The sequence below is a fragment of the Mesocricetus auratus genome, unplaced genomic scaffold, assembly GCF_017639785.1.
Source record: "Mesocricetus auratus isolate SY011 unplaced genomic scaffold, BCM_Maur_2.0 Super-Scaffold_100676, whole genome shotgun sequence".
Taxonomy (NCBI): domain Eukaryota; kingdom Metazoa; phylum Chordata; class Mammalia; order Rodentia; family Cricetidae; genus Mesocricetus; species Mesocricetus auratus.
In genome coordinates this window covers 119,081,582-119,103,961 of record NW_024429266.1, presented here as the reverse complement: position 1 = coordinate 119,103,961, position 22,380 = coordinate 119,081,582, and the positions used below count along the sequence as shown (strand labels likewise).

The window sequence follows — 22,380 nt, the reverse complement described above, 5'->3', positions numbered from 1 at the left end:
TGAAAGGTAGGATTTATAAGGGGAGTGCTAACACAGATTCAGCCGTGCCAGGCTGCCAGGGATTACACTAAGACCAAAAGCATACTCGTTCACTTTAGAGCCGGAGATTATGCAGCTGTCAAATAATAAGGCTTGTGTTTATTTGTTTATTTCTTTCACGTTTTAAAAAGTTAACTTTTTTATCTTTTCGGGCATTCCTGAAATAATATGTCCGTTTGGGAGGGAGGCGTTGCAGAGTAGAGAAAGGAGAGGCAGTAGGGTTGGCCTCTAGCTTTACATCCTGTTTTGTTAGAAGGACTTTGCCAGCTCTGCTTAACTGCTTCTGTCCTGCCTCATTAAAAAGGCACCAGGAAGGGGGAATGAGGGAAAGGGAGAAACACACCTGCTAAGGAAAAACAACAGGACACAGATGTTAAAACAGTAAGATACTTAAGTGAATGTGGGTCTAGGGGGAAAAAAAGTTGCAAGGGTGAAATTGGTAGGACAGAGAAAAATATTGAAGGCTCAAGCAAGCTAAGTCTTGGATTTTAAAAAATGTCCTGCAGCATATCAGGGAGAGAAAAGTTGTACACACGAGTGATGGTTTTTTCTGTTTGTCATGTCTGAATTGAGAAGGCACAAGCAGGTTAACACTAGGAGATCAGGGAGGGTAGCTGAATAGAGTCAGTGGCTCAGCGGTGGGCACAAACATGTAGCCTCAAATCTAACCGAAGACTCACTGTGGCTCTGCAGTTGATCTTTGTATCGTTCTGTCTGCGTAAAATCTCTCTGAAAAGTTATGGGAAAGGCGGCAGCAACTGTAGGGAGCATTTGAAGATGTCTCTCACAGACCCCAGACGAAGAAACTGATCTTTTATTCTGAAACCCTGAGCAGCAAAGAAATCTGGAGTAGGAGAACACACAGACACAAACCCCTAAGTTGCATGCGGTGAGGTAAAACAGAGGAATAAGGAACCCTTTGCTGACCCATTTGTCGAGCCTAATCTTGGTTACATTCGGTACCCAAGCCTGGCTTCTAGCTCCCATAGAAGGCTCCCCTTCCCTGGTACCCAGATACACCGAGGTGGAGCTGGTGATCTTTACAAAACAGCAACCCCACAAACAACAAAAACCTCTCTCACTCACACAAAAGCCCACCTTGCGAATGAATGGAATATTAACGACTGCCTAACAGTTGTACCATTGGCAGGGCGAAACCCATCACTAACACAGCTCTTTCTACACATTGCCAGTGAGACCCAAGCAGCTCGAAGAGAAACGCACCTACTGTATGTGAAAGGCTGGTGCAGATTTTTTTCCCTATCAGTCTAACCTCCTGTGTTGATGCATGAATGCTGGTACCCACTTACAGGGATGCCAGATGATCAGTGCAGAATGAAGGTCCCAAGAGAGGATCACATGGCTCTCTCTGCCCTGTGACGTCACTAGCAGATGGCATGGGTACCAGCTCTGGCAGTTGGCATCAATGTCACTTTTTAGAGATCAATGAGATAGTGCAGATACACACAGACCTAGAGGCTCCAGGAGACGATGCGACACTCAGCCTGAAAAGATTTGGAAGATCCAAAATGAAAACTGATTATTGAATGAAATTAAAACCTAAGGTAATATAAATAAAGATATACTCAATTGATGCTGGCTTTGCATGCAAGTATTTAAAGATACAGTATCACTGTCTTAGAGTATTCCTATGTTCTTTGCCATCTATAAGTTCTTATCATATTTCATTCTTATGATGTAATTATCACATACTTTCACTGCTATTATGTAACATTGTAAATGTGTGGACATTGTGTGTGTGTGTGTGTGTGTGTGTGTGTGTGTGTGTGGCTGGAGATTGTTAAATTAAAAGTCTCTGTTTTAATATGTCTATTTGGTTGAAGACTTTAGATGAAAATATTTGCTGCTTCACCCAACAAAAACCAAAATTGCATTTTAAACGCAAATTATTTTCCCCTTTCATTTGGGATTCTGAACACACGTGCACAATTGCAGGCAGAATCCTTGGACCGTTCCTGTCCGATATTAGCTAGAGGGAGACTTCCGTAGCTCTTAGAACAAAAACACTAGGAGCGGAACAGCAGTAAACAGACAATTACATTGGGGGAATTCCTAGATGTTAAAACAGTTGCAACATTTGTTTTGATTTTTTTAAAAATGCCAGTGATGTTTGTGGGTTTTTTCACTTGTTTATAGTAGTATTTTCAAATTAGCCTAATGTCCCTTTCCTTGAGGCTGAGAAATCACTACTCTTTTTACATAGTTCTTTTCTCATCAGGGGAAAAAAGATCAGTTTCAAAATTGAGCTAATTAATCTTTTCTTTAAATTCATGTGTTCTACAGTCACTTATCAAAATTTATAGCTTGATGTTAGCAGGAAATAAAACCCCTCAAATTTGCTAGCTTAAGAGAGGTAGCACTTTTCGTTTTGAAAATCGGTTTCTCTTCTATTTTGTTCTCAGGAGAATTAGAATTAATGAAAATCTGCATTATTATATTATGCTTTTATTTGCTTGAAGTTCACTTCGTGTGTGTTAAAAAATCTAGTTTAAAATCCAAGAGAAATGGGAAATGTGATTGTTTCTAATAAGTGTTTTATATTTTCTTTTGATAATTTGCCTGTATAAATGAATGCTGCTGCATGGATCAATGTCTTTATGATTGTTAATCTGCTCAACTCGGTTTTTTAATTTAATGTAAATATGAGTCCTGGAACCCGTCTTTTTCATGTGCTCTCAGATCCTTAAGATTAAGTCATCAAATATATTTGAAGTGTGTCAACTCTAAAAATGAAAACACTTTAAATATTGTGCTGGCATTTTTTCCAGGTAATTTAAGGTTAAAGAACCATGTTAACACTACCGTTTGACGAGTCTGTCATAATGCCCGAATCCCAGATGTGCAGAAAGTTTGCTAGACAATGTGAGGACCAGAAACAAATTAAGAAACCAGAGAGCTTTCCCAAACAAGTTGTCCTTCGAGGAAAGAGTATTAAACGGGCCCCTGGAGAAGAAACCGAGAAAGAAGAGGAGGAGGAAGACAGAGAAGAAGAGGATGAAAATGGCTTGCCCAGAAGGAGGGGTCTCAGGAAAAAAAAGACCACCAAGCTACGACTGGAAAGGGTCAAGTTCAGGAGACAGGAAGCCAATGCGCGCGAGAGGAACCGGATGCACGGCCTCAATGACGCTCTGGACAATTTGCGAAAAGTGGTCCCCTGTTACTCTAAAACCCAAAAACTGTCCAAAATAGAAACTTTACGCCTGGCCAAAAACTACATCTGGGCACTTTCTGAAATTCTGAGGATTGGCAAGAGACCAGATCTGCTCACGTTCGTCCAAAACTTATGCAAAGGTCTTTCCCAGCCAACTACAAACTTGGTGGCAGGCTGCTTACAGCTCAACGCCAGGAGTTTTCTGATGGGTCAGGGTGGGGAGGCTGCACATCACACAAGGTCACCCTACTCCACTTTCTACCCACCCTACCACAGCCCTGAGCTGGCCACTCCCCCAGGGCATGGGACTCTTGATAATTCCAAGTCCATGAAACCCTACAATTACTGCAGTGCGTATGAATCCTTCTATGAAAGTACTTCCCCTGAGTGTGCCAGCCCTCAGTTTGAAGGTCCCTTAAGTCCTCCCCCAATTAACTATAATGGGATATTTTCCCTGAAGCAAGAAGAAACCTTGGACTATGGCAAAAATTACAATTACGGCATGCATTACTGTGCAGTGCCACCCAGGGGTCCCCTTGGGCAGGGTGCCATGTTCAGGTTGCCCACCGACGGCCACTTCCCTTATGACTTACATCTGCGCAGCCAATCTCTCACTATGCAGGATGAATTAAATGCAGTTTTTCATAATTAATGAGGAAAATGAAAATAAACAGTGGTCATTCACCTCCCACTCTAATTAAGACAAAGCAGATGCTTGCGGGATGAGTAATTGGCACAACTCTATCTAAGGTGTTTACTAGTTTCTGAAGTGTGTTTCAACAATTGTGAACATTTACTATGTCATAATAAATCTCTTTTCATATGAGAACTTTTTTCCTTCCCTTTTGTCTGTATCACACTGTGGTTCTCTCTCTACTGGCAGGATTTTTTTCTTTCCTGTTTTAGTTTCTTTTAAATTCACTTAATTTGTTTGAACAAGGTGTCTAAGAATATATTGCTGAATAAAGACATGCACACAGCATAACTCAATGTCTATTTCAGTTGTACAGTAATTATGAAAATGCATGTTATGAAAATCAGATGAGTAAAATGTGTCTATAATTGCTAGGACTCATATGTGTATCTCTGAAAATTGAGGTTTTAAAATATCAAGAGTTAACCATGAAATTAAAAGACGCATTTGAGGATGTACAACAATATTAAAAGCTATGCAATTTTCTGTTTATTAAAGACAAAACTAAATGTATTCAGTTGGTAAGAACTATTCCTCTTTAAGCATTTTCAGAGGAGGAAACACAGTGTTTGGGGGAGGTTATCGGTGTCATAATTTGGGGACAATTATTTCAATCGTGAAGAAAAAATATTAGCACTTGTTTTGTATTCTTCGGGATATTTCTGTACAGGTTTGTTATAGTGTATAATTGTGTTCTCCACCCTACAGTTTAAAAGCAATTAAACATAGATATTTCCACTTACGAAGGATATCTATTAGCCGTGATATTTTTGCATGATACTTATTACTTCCTGACACACAGCTGCTGTCATTCTGCTGCGCTCCCTCCTCCCCGCTTTAGAAAGATTTCTGGATTAAAGGGCTCAAACAAATTTCTTTAAAACAAAACAAAACAAATAGCCAAAGCGTTGTCCAGAATTTTCTTTTGAAAGTATCTTAAATGAAAGAAAAGGAGCCCGTGACGGTTAAACACCCTGGGGGAACAATGGTAAATCCTGCTAACCTTCACTCCAGCCTAATTCGGTGGCAGTTTTCCAGCAGCCCCCAGAGCCGCTGTTTAAAACGGGGAAGCTTTTTCTCTGGGCCGGTTAAACGCCTGGCCGATTAGAGCCTAAATTCTGTGTGATTAAAAAGTTTCCTAACAAAAGGCAAGCAAAAACTTAGTTTTAATATGCCTGGAGAGTTAGACTCTTACAAAAGGACTGAACCGCTCCTGGAGTAAAAAGCAAGGTGGTCCTGACTTCGTCCAAGATGCCATCTGAGGCAGGTCTGCTTTCCAGGGTGCGGGAAGTGGTTATCTACGTGGCCTGGGGAGGGCAGCAGGACAGGCATGCGCCGGACTCCCCGAGCACTGGAGCCAGCACAGGCCCAGCCCGTCTAGTGGGGGCAGAGCTGGGACTACACAGGTGACCTACCCCTGCTTCGGTGACCTCCTGGGCTCAGGCTGCACTGTCAGAGTCCTGCCCGCAGTGGGCGCCCTGAAGCCTGGGGCCGCGCCCATCTAGCGGGTACCTCAGCCCCTCTGTCCCAGGGACTAGCCCGGCAACACACCAGACTGTGGAGGTGGGTAGGGGGGTGACATCTCCATTTGACCGGTCTGCCGCAAGGGGGACACGGAGGCTGGGTCTCAGCTCCAGCCCTCCTAGGTGTTGCCCATAGCTGACCCTGTCCTGCTCCTCCAGCCCTGCAGCTGATGGGCAGGCCTGCAGGCTCTAAGTCCCCGGCCCAGTCTTGAAACAGCAGCGTCGCCCTGTCCCTGCCATTCCCTGGTTGGAAGCCCCAGGCCTTCGGTGTGCGTGTGCGCTGCAGCAGCCTGCAAGCCTGGAAGGAGCTGAGCAGCTGCTGGCGCGGGACTGGCTGGTGATGAACGGCCCCTCCAAGCGGGTGTGTGAGCACCTGTTCATTCCACTCCCACGGGGCAGCGGGGAGGAAGCAGAGGTAAAAGAGGGATTGTGCCCTGCCGGGGTGGAGAGAAGTTTGCCCAAGGTAGAGAGCCTTCTGTCCTCTCTGCCTGCCTGGGCACAGGAAGACTTGCCCCTGCTTCCTCCCATATGCGCACAAAACCTGCTCTCCCTGGGACTGGATCCAGAAGTGCTGGCCTCTCTGTGGCCCTTCAGACATTAGGAACCTGGTCACTGCTCACTCACCCCATCTGAGAGAACAACAAAAAAGTGAGGGGGCATCTGGAAATGAAATATCTGTGCCCGCCCCCCCCCAACAACAACAACATGCGCACACACGCTCGGTATCATTTCTTCTCATCCAGAGTAGGTGTGGCTTTCTGGTCTCCTATCCTTCCTGTAGTCTATCCGTGGCCTGACCAGAACAGCACCACGCCTGCTCAGTCTTGTTGGCTCAGACAAGCATTTGAAACCTGTGCTCTTCCCAAGGTCACAGATTCTTGTTGGAAGCAGAGTTTGCAACAAGAGATAGGTTTTCCGTCTCCCTTCTGGCAAGTGGGTTAACGAAGAAAAGGAGCAGCTGGCCTAATGAGGAAGAATCCAGTGTTCTGGGCAAGCTTATCTCAGAGCTCAAGTCACAAGAAACTCCAGCTAGGGAATGGGGATGTCAGACTCAGACTCCAGAGAACTGGAGGCATCTTCGAGAATCCGGATACATCCGCCCTGTTGTGTGCATGCTCCCTTCGTCCTGTCCCTGACAGATGCAGCCCTGCTGTGCGGCCAGGGGGGGTGGGGGTTTAGGAGGATCCCATGCTTAGTCAGCATTTAGATGCCTCTTCTGAACCTGGCATGAGAACCACCCAGCCGCTCCCATGTCGCTGTGGCCCTCAGTTTTCTTCAGTAGTTTACAGTGCTAAGACATCAATGCAACATGGATGTTATGCTGCAAAACTACTTTGAAGGGGCCACTCCAGTGAAAAGGAGGACACAAGGGTACAAAGGGTGCAGTTTAGGAGCCAGGAAGCATGGCTTCAGCTAGGTCTGAATGGCATCCTTGCCCTTGGAGGTCGTGTGTCCCTCCACCACTCAACAGAGCCACCCCCACCCCAACCCCCCACCCCCACTAGCTCTTCAAAACTGCTGCCATCCAAATGGACTAGGTATCTCCTCTTTGGCACTGAATTTGGCCAGCTTTTCCTCATTCCAATTAAGGGAGGGGGGAGGAAAATGGCTAAAGGATACACACCCATTTGGAAATAGTTAGGAAAGTCCCCTGCAAAACAATATCTACTGGGATCTAACTAGATAACTAGATTTAACATAAGCTAAGAGATGCTTATTCTTTTTGCAGAGTATATTTCTACCTGGAGCATAATGAGGTCCTGTCAGTAAGATGGGAGCAAATGAGGTTGGAGAGGCACCTAGCTCTAGCCATGCCTTCATCTCTGCTGTCCACCGAGTTCCTTACTCCCTCTCTGGGGCCTTCCTTACACCTCACCCTAGAATCCTCTCTCTGATTCTAACCTCCCTTTCCCCCTGAACCAAATACGTCTGTCTCCTAGCCTCTGAGGTCATCTTTAAATCCATGACCCCGGGCCTGTCATGTGTTTCTAAAGCATGAAAAGAAAATGTGTTACCTGTCATTCATCTTGCACCCACAATCTCAGGTTGACACTTCCTCTGATAAAACATCATGAGGCTGATTTGGCGGGTACCAACCCACTTTTAACTGATTCCACCTTCTGGGCATTTGCGCTTTCCCACAAAGCTGCTTTTTCTGTCTGTCTGTCTGTCTGTCATCACATTTCTCTGAACCATAAGGAAATACGCATTTTTACTTTGGAGAGCAGGTAGTATCCAGGCTCCAGCTATTGGTTGCGTTTGTTAGCTTGTTTGTTTGTTTTGCTTTGCTTTGTTTTGCTTTAACTGCCTAGATCTAGGACACTCAGACTCCAAAGGAGACCGGGTTGGGGAAGGTTCAAGAGCGTAGCCTGCTGCTCTGTTCAGTATCACAGATTGTTTCCTCATAGACTCATCTCTGAGTTGGCCTCACTGTGTCTGACACTTTCCCTGTGCATAGGGTATCCTCTCTCCCAAGCAGAGAAACCCAAATTCAGAGCAAAGATCCAATTCTTCCTGTGAACAGTGAGCTGTATATGAAGGGAAAAATACTGAATGTTTTCCTCAGCTCCTTCTCTTTCTAGTCATCTCCTGTATCTCAGAATCCAGGCTGCTCTTGCCTGGACCAATGTACTGGCCTCCAAGTTAGTTCCCCTTCTTCATTCTTTCTCCTTCTCCATCCAGTGCCAGATGAGCTTCCTAAAATACCCCACCACACCAATCTTCTGCAGTAAAACCTCTCACGGTTCTCATTTTCTGTCTGGTAAATAAATGCATTTTAATTTTTCATTCAGCCTACATCTTCCACATTAAAACTGAAAACGACTGTGCATATCACAGTTTAGAGCTAACAGAGCATTTTCATAGGCTCACCTTATTAATTCTAAAAGCATCATGATGACCTCCTGATTGCTATAACCATATGACTTCCATATTATCAGAAACCAAAGACCAGAAGCTTTGTGCCACTTTCCCATGGTCACAAAGCGGAGCATAAGGTCCATTTTCCATCTATCTTGCATCACCATCAGTACTGAAGGTATATGGATTTCTCCTGAGGAACAAGCACGTAGGCAGTTCTGCTCCAGACACCAGCTGGGTGTCCTATAACCCCACTGGGTTCTGACACCAAGATAGCATCAGATCCCACTGTTGCAGGCACCGTCCTCAAGGCCTCTTGCCTCTTCTGATACCAGTCACAGTCCAAGAGGCTATTTTACTGGTTTCTACCAGTCATCTCTAGACTAAGAACCCATCCTAGGTCTCAGTTAACCTGGTAGAGTGGTTTAAGACTTGGGAAAACACTCATGCTTACTGTTTGTTGTGACATATTACAAAGGACAAGGATGAAGACGGGGAAAGACATGGAGCAGCCACGTCCTCTCTGGAAAGCCACACTCCAGAAGGTCCGCCCCCACCTGTGCTCAACAACCTATACACTCTAGATGCTAACCTGTTGGGTTGCTGTGGAGACTTTATTGGTAGGTTCGACTGAGGCATAGCCATCTGCATGTAAATATGATGAGACAAAAGGGTCTGGCCTAAGGCTGATAGACTGAGTGGGGGAAGCCGGGTCCAGTGCATCATTTCTCTGGGCCTTCCAATGCAGCCGCCTTTCCCTCCGGGGTTTGGAGCAGAAACCTATGGAATGAGGAGGGTCTTATGACCTGTTATCTGATGAGGTCCAAATCAGAAAGGAGTTCTGCATTGATAGCCAGAGAGATAAATGTGGAATCGTGCATAAAATCAACTATGCATGAGATAATATCTAGAACCTCAGAATGCCACCCTGAAGCAATATTCTACAGCCCTTCAGCAATGAAGGCCACTTTTTTAACCCTGTGTTTGACTTCATTGCATCAGTGACTATTTCTTCAACTACTGCTTAACTAATTTTTTGAAAGAGGATCTCACTATATAGCCCAGGCTGGCCTCAAGCACTTTCTTAGGTTACTTGGTGCTCGGATCACATGTATGTGACAGCATGCCTAACTTACTCTTTGTTAAAGCAACAATAAACTTTATTCAAACAGTATCTTAGGAATTAGTGTATGTACAAAGTATTCCTTATGGTTGTAAAGGTGGTGTGGACATCTGGGAGCCAAGACACCCCAGCCTTGCCTATGTCTCTTGTGAAGAATGAGGCTCTGGATTTGAACCTGCTTGTCACATCTATCTACTGTATTCTACTGTAAAAGGAGTTCTTAATTGGTCTATATAATAGAAGTCAGAGTCAGATATAGAGGGAAATGCTGAAAGATAAGAGAGAAGGAGAGCAGGGCATTGGTGGTGCATACTTTTAATCCCAGCACTTGGGAGGCAGAACAGGTGGATCTCTGTGAGTTCGAGGCCAGCCTGGTCTACAGAGCGAGTTCTAGGACAGCCTCCAAAACAATACAGAGAAACCCTGTCTCAAAAAAACAAAAGAGAGAGAGAGAGAGAGAGAGAGAGAGAGCAAACCACAGCACACCTTACTTCCTAAGCATCTCACCAGAAAAGAGAACCTGCTTACATCCTGTTTCTGCCCAGCTACATCACTTCCTGTCTGTCTGTACAGACCTCCAGATCTCTATGGTTAGTTAGTGGCAAGCTCCATTCTCTGACCCCCAGACAAGCTTTATTTGTGCAAGAAAGATATCACCACAATCTATCTGTTGGGAAAATTCTGCCTTGTCTTCTTCAAGCTCTCAAAGTCACATGGAGTTGCACGTCATCATCCACATGGAAGCTCGCATCTTCTTCTTGCTGTAATGTCCTCTTGTTGCTCACAAGCCATAGACCTATCAGTGTAGACAAAACTTTTACACCCAAGACAAATGGCATTTCCAATCTTATCTGTATCATAAGCTGCTTTTAAACATGTAAAAGATAGCTCAATCCTAGGGAGCAAGGTTGATGCCTCACCCTCTTAGCATCTCTACACAGCGCTATAAAATTTCTGTCTTACTGACTGCAATTGGAGATAAAAACTCTTGTTCTACTATGGAATAATGCACTATCCTTCCACATCCAACAAAAGCTGACACTGAGCAACCACAATAAGTTTCAGATTTTTCACCTTTGAAGTAAGAATATTGACACATGTGTCTCCAGGATTTTGTAAAGATTAAATGAGATAATTTATGAAAAGTTATCATCTGATAATGCAAGCCATTGAGAAGAGTGGCTACAGCTTTCATTACACTAGTCTAAGACACTTCTGTTAGATGTGAACACTCTAAACAGCATTGTTCAAAATGCAAGTTAGATCTGAGTAGCACATTATAAGGCAAACAGTACAATGGACATTACTCATTTATTTTAATAGTACAGAATTTACATATATATATGAAAGTATTGCTAATTCATCTGAAAATGGCGTATGTATATTTGTGTGTGTGAGAGAGAGACAGAGACAGAGAGAGACAGAGACAGAGAGAGAGAGAACATAAGCAGAGATAAAGAGCAGAGAGCTGATATTCTAGAGTTCCTATAGCTTGCTTTCAAGCTGTGTTCTGTCTTCCATCAGACTCCATCATATCAGAAAGGTAGAAATTCTTGAGTTGTCTCCTGTGCTGTGTAACAAGGACCTATCAGATGCTGTGTCAGGGACATCATTGCTGATTTCTTTGTAGAGTTTGTATCAGGCAGTGTTGTGTTTGAGAAAGTTCAGTGCCCTTAACACTGAAGTACAAGGAATAGGGGGAAACTAGTTTCAATTGGAGGACTTTCAATGATGCCTGCAAGAATCTGATCCACTATTGCATTCAACAGGATGCCCGGCATTCCTTCAGCATCACTATCACTTGGAGAATATCAGTTCTCAGGATCCACCTCACATACAAAATCAGCCTCTTCTTTACACAGTCTGTGCATGTGCCTGGGGGACCAATATAGGACACATTTCACCACCAAAGGTGTTAAGCAGCTTTCTTTTAGTGCATCAAATGCATAAGATAAAAGAGTTGTTTTGACTCATAGGTCATCAATTGGTCCTGTTGCTTTAGGCCTGTGCTGGTAGAAGCACATGCCTCTCCATTGCATATTCATAAATGAAAAAGAGAAAGAAGAGGCTGAGGCCCCACAACCCTCTTCAAGGGAAAAATCACCCCCAATGACCTAAAACGCCCCAGTGCTAACCCACCTCTGAAAGTTTCCACTATTTTCTAATGCCATGGGATAGGGACTATATCTTCTACACACAGGAGCCATTCTAGATCCAACTACAGTTCTAGCCAAGAAACACAGTCATAGGGTGCCAGGTAAAGCCAAGTACTGTGAAAGAAAACCTGTAAAACTCTATGCCAAATTATATGGAAGACGGCCGGGAGAAGAGGAAATTCAGCTATCTATTGGAGAGAAGCAGGAAATCCTTTGTAGATGATCTTTAGTCAAGGATTACCACAGAGTGGGAGACACCAAGGCACTGATATACTGCCATCGCTCTTTCTAGCCTCTGAGGAGCAGCGATACAGGCAAAGCATGGCAGCACATGGTACAGACTCTGAATCTGTCAGCACAGAGGCACAAAAATCCTCAGCCATGTTGTCTTTTCTCCGATTCAACTTTGATATATACACATTAAAAAACCCAACTTCTGAAACGCTATGATTTCCTTAATATCTAAGGAAGTAAACTAGTCCTGGGAGGCTTTTATGTTTGCATTTATGTGTATCTCATAACTTGAGATAACAGGAGGTGCCTGGTAGATCATGAGGTGGTACCATAACTCCTCATGTAAGATGAAGAAATGAAGTCACTATATGTTTGGGTCTATTCATATTCAATGCAGCCACCTTCATGGAAGGGCTTTAAAGACAAGAGCGCAGGCTAGCAATGAGGGCTTCATACTCGGCATCATGGAAAAACTTATCCTTGGGCATTTCACTGTACTCTTGAAGGCTTAGAAAACAGAATTTCCACTACTCAACTTTTAGAATTTTACTCTCTAGTGTAGCTGGGAGTCTTGTAAGTATATACGACTCCAGTCCCTGTGTCTTAATGCTATATCATAGGGCCATAGGCTAGCCAGAATTAACTGAGAAATCAAACTTTGAGGCCAAAATAAATTCTTACTGTCCTAATTAGATAGCTCAGAGTGCTCTTTACACACACTGAGAACTATCCCACATCTTCAAATAATACTCAGAATGGTGGTTCTTGGTCTCCACAGCCTTCTGTTTCCACAAGGTGGGGGGGGCTGTTCCTTTATTCAACTATTAGTTGAGTCTTTACTCAGATGTCCTTTGTTGTAAGGCACCAAAGATCCAGTGAGGAGTATGATGAGGACAGATGCCTGTTCTCATGAATTTCTAGTTTAGTGATGATGTCTATGCCCTTCACACGGTCACCATCCTGCCTCTGATGCTCCACACAGATGCCACATAATACGTAAGTGCACAATGGGCTTCTCCCCTGTTAAAATATTGGCTTAGAAGAGGGGTCATGTATTAAGAATCCCCACATAAGACTAACAGAAGGGTGCTCCAGGCAGCAATGCATGCCTATGGATTGGACATACACATTACTGTTAGGAATTACGAGGTTTGGTGCCACAGGAGTGCTTGCAGTCATACAGAGATAAGCCCAAGAGAAGCCTGGAGAAGCTGGCGAAGACCATGGCACAAAAACCCTGCAGCTCTGAAGAGGAGTCAACAGCAAGTTCCATGTCATGGTGTCCTGCAGCAGCTTTGCAATTTGCAAGTATCAGAGCCAGAAACCAGTTTTGAAATAGTTCCAGGGAAAGGAGACAGGGGAATAGAGAGATGGGAGAAGCTTACAGGGTAGTCCACGTGGAGGAAACAATGGCAAATGAGGCCATATTCAGGGAGCAAGACCACGATGCTGTTCAGTGGTGTCTTTGAGTTTGACTCCTTTTCCCTGTTAAATCTCCATAGGAAAAGCTGTCCATTTATACCAGGGGTCCTTGCCTGAGATTCCTTTCCAGAATGACAGCAGGAGTGTTACCATAAATGATGTTACAATTTAAATCTCCAGGGCTCACATTGAAAATGGCTGTGGTGGCAGTGTTGGGTATGATGCCTTTAAAAGGGATTAATGAGGCTCTTGATGGACAGCAATTCCATGAAGCAAGGCAAATAACCCATGTCCGTACCTTTCCAATCTGCCCCCTCACCCTTCCCCCTTTCCATCGTGTTTCCATACAGTATAATGCCCTTTCCAGTTGTAGTTACCCAGTCTTGGGCTTCTAGTGACCGAATCTGTGAGCTAAATATATTTATTTCGTTTATAAATTCCCCACTCTTGGACATTTTGCTATAGAAGTCCATAATGTAGATTAAGACATGTAACAACACCAGTGTGGCCACCTAATCACAAACATTTCACCTATAACACTGTGAGTCAGTAGCTCATCTGTTTTGCTTGTGTATGGTTTCATTTTGGGAAAAGGTCTTACCTTTGTCCAGGCTGGAACTCACTATATAGATGAGTCTGGCCTTGGACTCTGATTCTCCTGCCTCTACCACTTATCCGCCAGGACTGTAGGCAACTGCCACTATACCTGGATAGCTTCTTTATATGTAGGCTGTCTCGGCTGCTCCAATATATTAATGTAAAACAGACTAGTATCTATAGCCTGCTCCAAAAACCTCTTGTTAAGTGTGTAATACTATTATCCTGTGGGGAGTCTTTGATATCTATATGTGGAAAATAATTATTGCATTTTCAAAGTCATATATAATAGCTGTATTTTTTGTTGAAGTAATTTTTTGTCACCACGTTTTCCTATTTTCAGAGATTTCCTTTGGCATGGAGCCTAACAAGATGGAAAATAGGCCATTTGGCTTAAAGGAGATCCACACCCATCCTTTCCACCCCAAATAAAGTAGTGAGGCTATTTCTCAGGAAGGCACATGAATACTGAGCAGTCACTAGAACCACTGAGGACCCTTACCGCTGTCACATGTCATGCTACCTTGTCCTGCCCCTAACAGTGCATACAGACAAGCTTTGTGTAAAATTTTCATTTTGAAATCAAAGATTGGGTCTCAGAGCAGAGAAGCAATTCATCTAGGCTCAGAGTCCACAGAAGGCAGATCTGTGCTCCACGCCCAGGCACCGACAGCAGTAATTCATATTTAGTGAGGCTCATACAGGGAAAGCTGCATGTCCTATTAGTCTGTTCCTAATTCTACAATAGAATACCTGAGGAATCCTACTTACAAAGAAAAGAAGTACTTTGGGTCACCATTTTGGAGGCAAAAAGCCAGATTGATTCAGCCTCTGGTGAAGCCCTAATAAGTAGACAGCACTGTGGGAGAGTATTAAAAAGAAGGAGCAATTGCATGGCAAAACAGGAAGCCAGGAAGACCAGGAGTCCATAGTCATTAAGGAAAACAGTTGACCAAAAGGGCTCCCACTAGGCCCGGCCTCTTAAGGTCCCACTTTCCACATCACACGTAAATAAGGACCAAGCTCCCAGCATAGAAAACTTTGAAAGACAGATCACATCCACATTTGACAGCACATGTAAGTCCTCTGAATGTGTGTCTTCACGTAGGGGCATTCAGTTATTGTCTCCACCAGGAGGAATCTGGGACACTGAAAGTAGGACAGAGGCCACTGTTAATAGGTAGTAGAGTGAACACTGCATCACTCCAGGTTGAAGTGCCTCACTTAACAGGACCAATCACAGGATTCCAGGCTTCTCACTGGCATTGAAGCACAATTAGCTTCAACCTACCAGGCGAGGAGAAACGGTGAGTTACATAACAAAGACAAAGCACCTAGAAAATAAAGGCAAAGGAATTCTTGCAACAGTCTATTCCCACCTGGCCGCCCCGAGGTGGGGGAGCTGCTTCTGAGAAGGTACACCCACTGTTTTCAACAGAGTTGTCCTGTCTAACCGAAAGATTTCCTCTCTAAAAATCTGGTGTTGGGGGAACCAGTAAATGAACCCTTAAGCTTTCAAAATGGTAATCTAGAATTACTTAAATGTCTACAAATTTGTTCCTAAATGTATTTAAATCTTACCAGTGAACATGAGGCTGGTTATTAAAAAGTAATTCTGGAGAAATTAGCTCACAACTACAAAATTAATATAATTTATTTATTACTTGCAGCCTCAAATCAAGATGCTGTTAACACTGCTACACACAATTTAATACGCACAGTAAGCTTCCATATGGCTTCAATTTTGGGTTTCTGGTCACTCCTTCACTCTACTGCAGAGTAGCCAGCACATCTAGTCAGAGAGCTTGATCTAGGCACAATAGGGAGGATTTTGAGCTTTATTTTACATATTTTGGTCATGGTGAATGGCATATGCTTTAAATCTATAGGCTCATTATTGCTTTGAGATTAACTGATGTGGAAACCCAAAAGCACTGGGCCTTCGACACACACCAAAATCCCTGTGTGTCCTGATTCTCTGTCCCCTTCCTTTTCTCAGCATTTTCCCTTGAGAGGGTGATGGGAGATATCATTCTGTAACTCTGTCTCTCTTATTGGTTGTTGAATAAAGCACTGTTGGCCATTGGGAAGCAGGATAGGTGGGACTAGGAGTGGAGGAGGATTCTGGGAAAGAGAGACACAGGCAGACACCATGTAGGCCACCAGAGGAGTAAGAGGTCTGGACCCTTTTCTCCGGTAAGAGAAATACTTAGATTAACAATTATGGGTTAAATAGTTAAGTCAGAGCTAGTCAGTAAGAAACCAAGCAAATGGCCAATAGCTTCATAACTAATATAGTGTCTTGTGTGTTATTTGGGGACTGTAACTGTGGCAGGGCCCAGGCGGCTGGCAAGGAAGACTACACTTTACAAGAGGGTGAAAAAGAAGTAACACACACACACACACACACACTCATATCACATGTACACACACATACCTACATAGAACAGATTTACACTCATCACATGCATATGCATACATACATACATACATATATACATACCGCATGTACCACACACACACACACACACACTCACACTCATACTCACACATTCTAGTTTCCTTTAAGAAAGTTATAACAAAGCTCTTCAGAGTTTAAGACCTTTTCTTCATGACCTGCTAGTCTTGGCTCTAAAGGAAGTTCAAGTCCTATAGTGAATGGCAGCCACACTGCCTATCCTTTAAGAAAATAAATAAACACAAAAATTGTATTCTACTCTTAGATCTAATAAATAACATTGTGAATCTCACCTGGTTTTTCCATTAATGTTGAATTGTCTGGAGACTTCATACCTCTTGAACAGAGTGACTAGAATATTCTATAGACTGTAGCTAATTTCCTGCTTTATCATCCTGGCAGGAAGACTAGGAGAGCAGACCAGGTACTCCAAAGCACTCCCTCTACAGAGTCAGCCTGCATCCCACATGAATGATGACAGAGTCTAAGATTAAGCTACTACATTTTACGTTGTTAGTTTCATGATATTATTCAATTTTTCACTGTATTTGTTTATTATCAGGAGTGGAGTGGCATGTCTTGGCACATGTATGGAAATCAATGAACAAATTTCAGGAGTTTGTTTCTTTCCTTCTACCATGTGGGTCTCATGGGGTGGCACTCAGGGCACCAGGCTTGGTGGCAGACACCTTTACTCACTGAGTCATCTTGCCAGTCCTCACGGTCTTCTTTTCTGTGGTCACTTGCAAAGGTTAAGCAGATAAGGAAGCCTCTGATCAGTTAACACTTCAGAGCAGACATTTTTCCACTCCAGGTTTTTGTTTGTTTGTTTGTTTATTACATCCTTTGGTTTCTGGTCCACACGAGTGAGGCAGAGGATGGAGAAGCAAGGAGGAAGGAACTGAGGTTGCAGAGATGTTAGCCTGTGCCCTGGTTTTCAGCAAACCATGATGTTCACAAGAGAAGAGAGTGAGGTTTCTGGTCTCAATGGGCCAGTAAGGAGCAAAGGTGTCCTGAGTTTTGATACTTAGCCGAAAAATGTGGAGACATTAAAAAACATCTACAAAGATATGTGGAGAAATTAATGGTTAGAGAGAAAGGGGCAAAGGAAGTAGGCTCTATGGAGGAGTTTATTTTGGTATGTTATGATCAAAGTATCTTTCTTTGGAGTCACGGAAAGGTTTTTCTCAGTGCTGGGCATGATACCTTGCCAATGCTAGGCAAATACTCTCCAATGAGCTCAGCCCCACAAGCTGGAGTGATACCTTCAAGTGTCATGTTACATAAATCACCACAGACAACTTTTTGACATATTGTGGTAATCAATGTAATTGTCTGCTCAGATGAGGGAGCACAGAGAAATTAGGTGGTTCGCTACCATGTACTGTTAGCAAGTGGCAGACTTGAAATTATAGCCAAATGATTTATTATTAAATAAACCACTTTGCCGTAATAAACTCGGAGATAAAAACATCACACAGATAGACTGAGGCAGTCCCTCACACAACTGTCCAGTCCCAAACCCTGTGTCTGTGAAGTTCTGGATACTTGAAATGTCCGGTCTGAAGCCAGGGACCCTCACGTGGGTTCCATATTATTAGTTTCAATTATGCATTTAAAAAATTTTTAAATGTATTTATGTGCATTGGTGTTTTGCCTGCATGCATATCTGCATGAGAATGTTGGGTCCCCAGGAACTAGAGTTACAGACAGTTGTGAGCTGCCATGTGAGTGCTGAGAATTGAACCCAGGTTCTCTGGAAGAGCAGCCAGTGCTCTTAACTGCTGAGCCATCTCTTCAGCCCTCAGTTACCCATTTATACCATTATCCACCAGAGAAAAGGAAATAAGAACTATGACAGAGTTAAAACTAGAGAGAAGTAGGTTTCTATCCTCATTCATAACTCACGTGCCCTTACCCTGTATTCTGTCCTCCCTCATCAACCTTACATTACCTTTTCTTGGTCTCCTTTCCAAATGTGATATATAGCCAAATCCTTCACCAGCAAGTCTCATAGTCCTTCCAAAGGACTCAGAATGTCTGTGTTAACAGACCAGAGTTATAACCCTTCACAAAAGCACAGCTAACCAAAGTGAAAGTAATCTGCTTATTGTCTGTTAATGCTCTGACAAGTGTGTGCTCTTGAGCACTCTGTTTGTATGAAGCCTTGTGACTAATTGATGCCTTGTCACATCGTGCCCAAGTAGAGCTCATGACAAAGGAACCTGAACAATGTTTTTAGATGCAGGACAAACAAAATGGACTTCAGGTACATCTGACCTATGAGCCACTCTCTCTCTAATTCTGAGTTGCTTAAAACTAGGCCTAAAAGGTTTATTGACACTGACTATGCCTCCTCTCCCTGCAACATAGGATCAAATAAGATGGGCCGAACAAATCTGACATCAACAAAAGGGGACAACAGAGAACACGCCATCAGGTGCTAATGTCTTCAGAGGAAACTGTTCATAGACAGGAAGTTGTCAGAACTATAAGTGAAATCACACCATGCAGGGTGACATTTCCTGTAATCCTAGGACTTGGTAAGCAGGAGGATTACAAGTTTAGAATTCAACACAAGACCCTGTTTCAAACCAACAATGAGGTGGAGTCACTTGGGCCAACCCTCCTAAAAGTAACTAAAAGGCAAGAGTCACGGAGAAAAGCATGGCTGCCTGACACTAGTGTAGTCTAACCTTGACTCTTATTTGTAGTGTGTTCATCTTTGTTTCAGACACATGCATATTATACCTTGAGATAGGGGAATTAAGACAAAGACTGGGGGACACAACCAGCCTGCCTGGCAGATATGAGATATTCTGAAAAGACATGTGTGCCACGTCCCCCCAGTTTCCAGCTCTCTATTAAAAGAAATGACCCTCAAGAAATTAAAATTCACCCAGGAATGTCATTCTGGAGGAAAAAGAAGTTGAAGCCCTGGGGACACCCAGAGGAGAATGGACAGCCAGAGATAGAGCTTGTCCCTGGAAAAAGATTTACAGCTTGTCGTTGACCTTGCAAGAGAGATTGGAGCTGGGACAATGGCGATCAGGGACCACACCTTTGCAACACTGCTTAGTTAGCATATCTCTTAGCTTCTATTTAAATGTGACTTTTATGTCAGGCTGAACAATAAACTTGTGAGATTCACTGAATGTCTATGTACCTCTTCCCAATGAAGCCACATCAAACAAATCTCCCTCTTCTGCTTCTCACTATTAAAATAACACAGGTTCATGTCTGATTATTTCAATGGAGTGCTGTCTTCCCTGAAAAGAATGCAGAATCATAATTGCTTCATAACTTGAAGTATCAACTAGATTTCACTGAACATTTTACTATAGACCTGAGTGCATCATTGTTTGTCAATGTTATAAATCTATCCCTTTGGAGACAGACTCAGATTATGGGTAAGGGTCTCAGTTGCCCGCAGACCTGGGTCACTGTTGTATTTGAATGGTTTGTTGTAGAAGGTGGGAAAAGACACTGAATAGAAAAATCTCAGAGGACAAGAGTATCTGAACCCTACTTCACACACTTCCCCAGTCTGGACGCGTGTTCCCCATCTCATCTTGATTTGGTGGGCATGTACCCTAACACTTCACACAGGCTTTACTTCATCTGTGACCCTCTCAAATGCTGAAAGGGTCCATGTGAAGCTGAGTGCTTTTTATCAGACTCGGACTTGGTCCTTGTAGTATCCACTTTAATATTCTTAGCATAGCAGATGCACAATGAGTGCTGAGCCAAATCTACTTGTCTACCCAGAATGTGACCGGTGTCTTTACCTATTTTCCCATCAGAGAAGATAAGGGTGAGTTTTCTTTGGGTTCTGCATCCGTTTAAAATACCAATTTCTTATTTGTTTCCCTAACACACCAAGCGCTTGAGCCACCATGAAGAGTCAATTGTGCAGACAGTATGGAAAAGTATTGCATGGCATGAATAACAGGGAGCTCTGTTGCAAATGCAAAGATGTCGTTTTTTCCCCAGGAGAATTCAGAAGGAAAATGAGTCACCTTTCATGTTTTTAATAAATTAAAAATATTCAGTAAATTGAGAAAATATTATTTTTAAGAAGTTCAAGTATGATCAGAGGCCAGGTGGTGAAACTACAAAGAGTCTATTAATAGGACTAGTGAGTACTCCCGAGCTATTTGCGGATGGAAGGAAAACTGAGCTTGGAAGGGCAGATCACTGCACAAAGGGCTAAGGAAGCAGAAAGCAATCCTAGTTAGCAGGGAACCACACTGCAGAGTCCTAGTTGGCTCCCATCCCCCTTCCCAGGAGCCATCCCAACCAATATGCAGCCAGAAAGCCACATAAATCAGATGAGCAAAATGTCAAAACCGGGCCTTCTCATGCTGAAACAAGGGACCGCATGGTTGAGTACAGAAAACTGAATGGTGAATATGAGAGATAAGACACCCAAGATTGCTTCATTCATCATCAAGGACTGCTGCTATGGGTTTTCCTTAAAGCTCTGATGTTTGGGTCAAACTCTTAGGATTTAGAAAGGTGGGCTTTCAGATCTTTTGGTCCAGGACTCTATAGGACACAGTATTTGTACTAAATTAAGAAGATGATTGGCAGCAGTTGCTGGACAACAATGCTGAACACTAAGAAGGCGTCTGACTGTCTGTAGGGTCGTATGCCGTGTATGCTCTAATAACTTCTCTCTGAGTGTGATATGACATAGGTGAAAGGCAACACCCTTTGACTTGATGCCCCTGTTCCTCCCCTCCCAAATAGATCCCTTTCCTTTGACATCTAACACTTAGCTCTGTGATCATGGGCATTTTGGGTGCCCACCCCTATTCTCTGGCAGCAATCTCACTCTTAGATCTTCACTGAGGAGCAGGATGGCAGCAGGTGGTAAATTCTGGGGCTCTGTCTAACCCTGAATATTGTGAGCAGTCAATATGGTTACCTGTTCAAGCCCCATCATGTCTGTCCTACTGACCCATCCTCCTGAATCTGGGATAGCATCTCTGGGTGCTTTCTGATCCATAGTATTGAGAACCTGGGAATCCTGCCTGCTGCAGCCAACATCCCTTCAGCATCTTCTTCACTGAATGTTTTTGACGATTTAGTCTGACTAAGAGGACACAACTAGGGGTTGCATTTAGAATGCATTAACTCCAATATATTCATGTGGGTGTCCATTACCTATCACTATGGCTAGCTCTGTGGTCCACTGTTCTCTGAACGTTATATGAGACAGAAAATGGTGTTTAGATTTGGCTCCCCTAGAAATGTTCTTCTGCACCCTCTGTTGACTAATCCTGAACCGAGACACAAAGCTGCAGCACCAGAGGTCAGGTCACACCAGGAGTGTGTCCGACAGCATCTGCCATGTGTGGTACTGGAGGAAAGCCAAGAAGCCACAAGCTAGCTAGCGGAAAGTCCTTCCAAAGATCACTTTGTGTCATTGTAAGTGACACTTTCAGTCCCATCCATGTCTCAAAGCATCATCCATTTTCCCCCGTGACACAATAGCACATTTGATAAAGCTAAAGAGAAAAACTCATTTGAATTGCTATTTATAAAGCTATTTTAGGATGTGCAATAAACAAATTGAAAATTGTCAAATCTTGATTTGAACATATGCGAAGAATATCCTCTTTGCTAATCATTAAATTTATTTCTACATACTCAGAAAATGCAGATAAATTTATGGGCCATTAAACAAAAGCAATATTCATATTCTGACCAGCTAAGGTAGAGGAAAAACTAGCTTCTTTTCTATTAAAAATGCACAAGCAAATGATAAATGATTCATCAAAACATGTTGGAGGAAGGTCTATCTTAATGTCATCAATCAGTTATTAAATATTACACATACTCATTCCTGACTTCATAAAAAGCACTTTTAAAACATACACAGTGTACTGAGATTCCTTTGTTTGATTAAGTATATGCTCATTTGGACTCTGATTGCACACTTTTCAGTTTTGAATCTTTTTCTTTTTTTTTTTTTTAGGTCTATCCCTCCATGCTAATAGCACTGGCTTCAGATTCCACAAAGCCAGTGCAGCATCTGGATTAGAGTTGAAATAGATGTTCCAAGGAATTGGGTGCCTTGGAGACTATTTGAGATTCA

General features: G+C 43.1%; 1 protein-coding gene across 1 annotated transcript; it reads left to right on the top strand.

Moving 5' to 3' along the window:
• Positions 1-1,327: 1,327 nt before the first annotated feature.
• On the top strand, positions 1,328-4,647 carry Neurod6 (neuronal differentiation 6). The gene is made up of 2 exons (XM_005076793.4): positions 1,328-1,604; positions 2,829-4,647. Exon 2 carries the CDS (start codon positions 2,850-2,852, stop codon positions 3,861-3,863), a length of 1,014 nt encoding a protein of 337 aa, XP_005076850.1. The 5' UTR covers positions 1,328-1,604; positions 2,829-2,849; the 3' UTR covers positions 3,864-4,647.
• The last annotated feature ends 17,733 nt before the right edge of the window (positions 4,648-22,380 follow it).

Bases quoted from the DNA above. Each gene is read 5' to 3' on its own strand.
- Neurod6 (XM_005076793.4), top strand. From the start codon at position 2,850: ATGTTAACACTACCGTTTGACGAGTCTGTCATAATGCCCGAATCCCAG.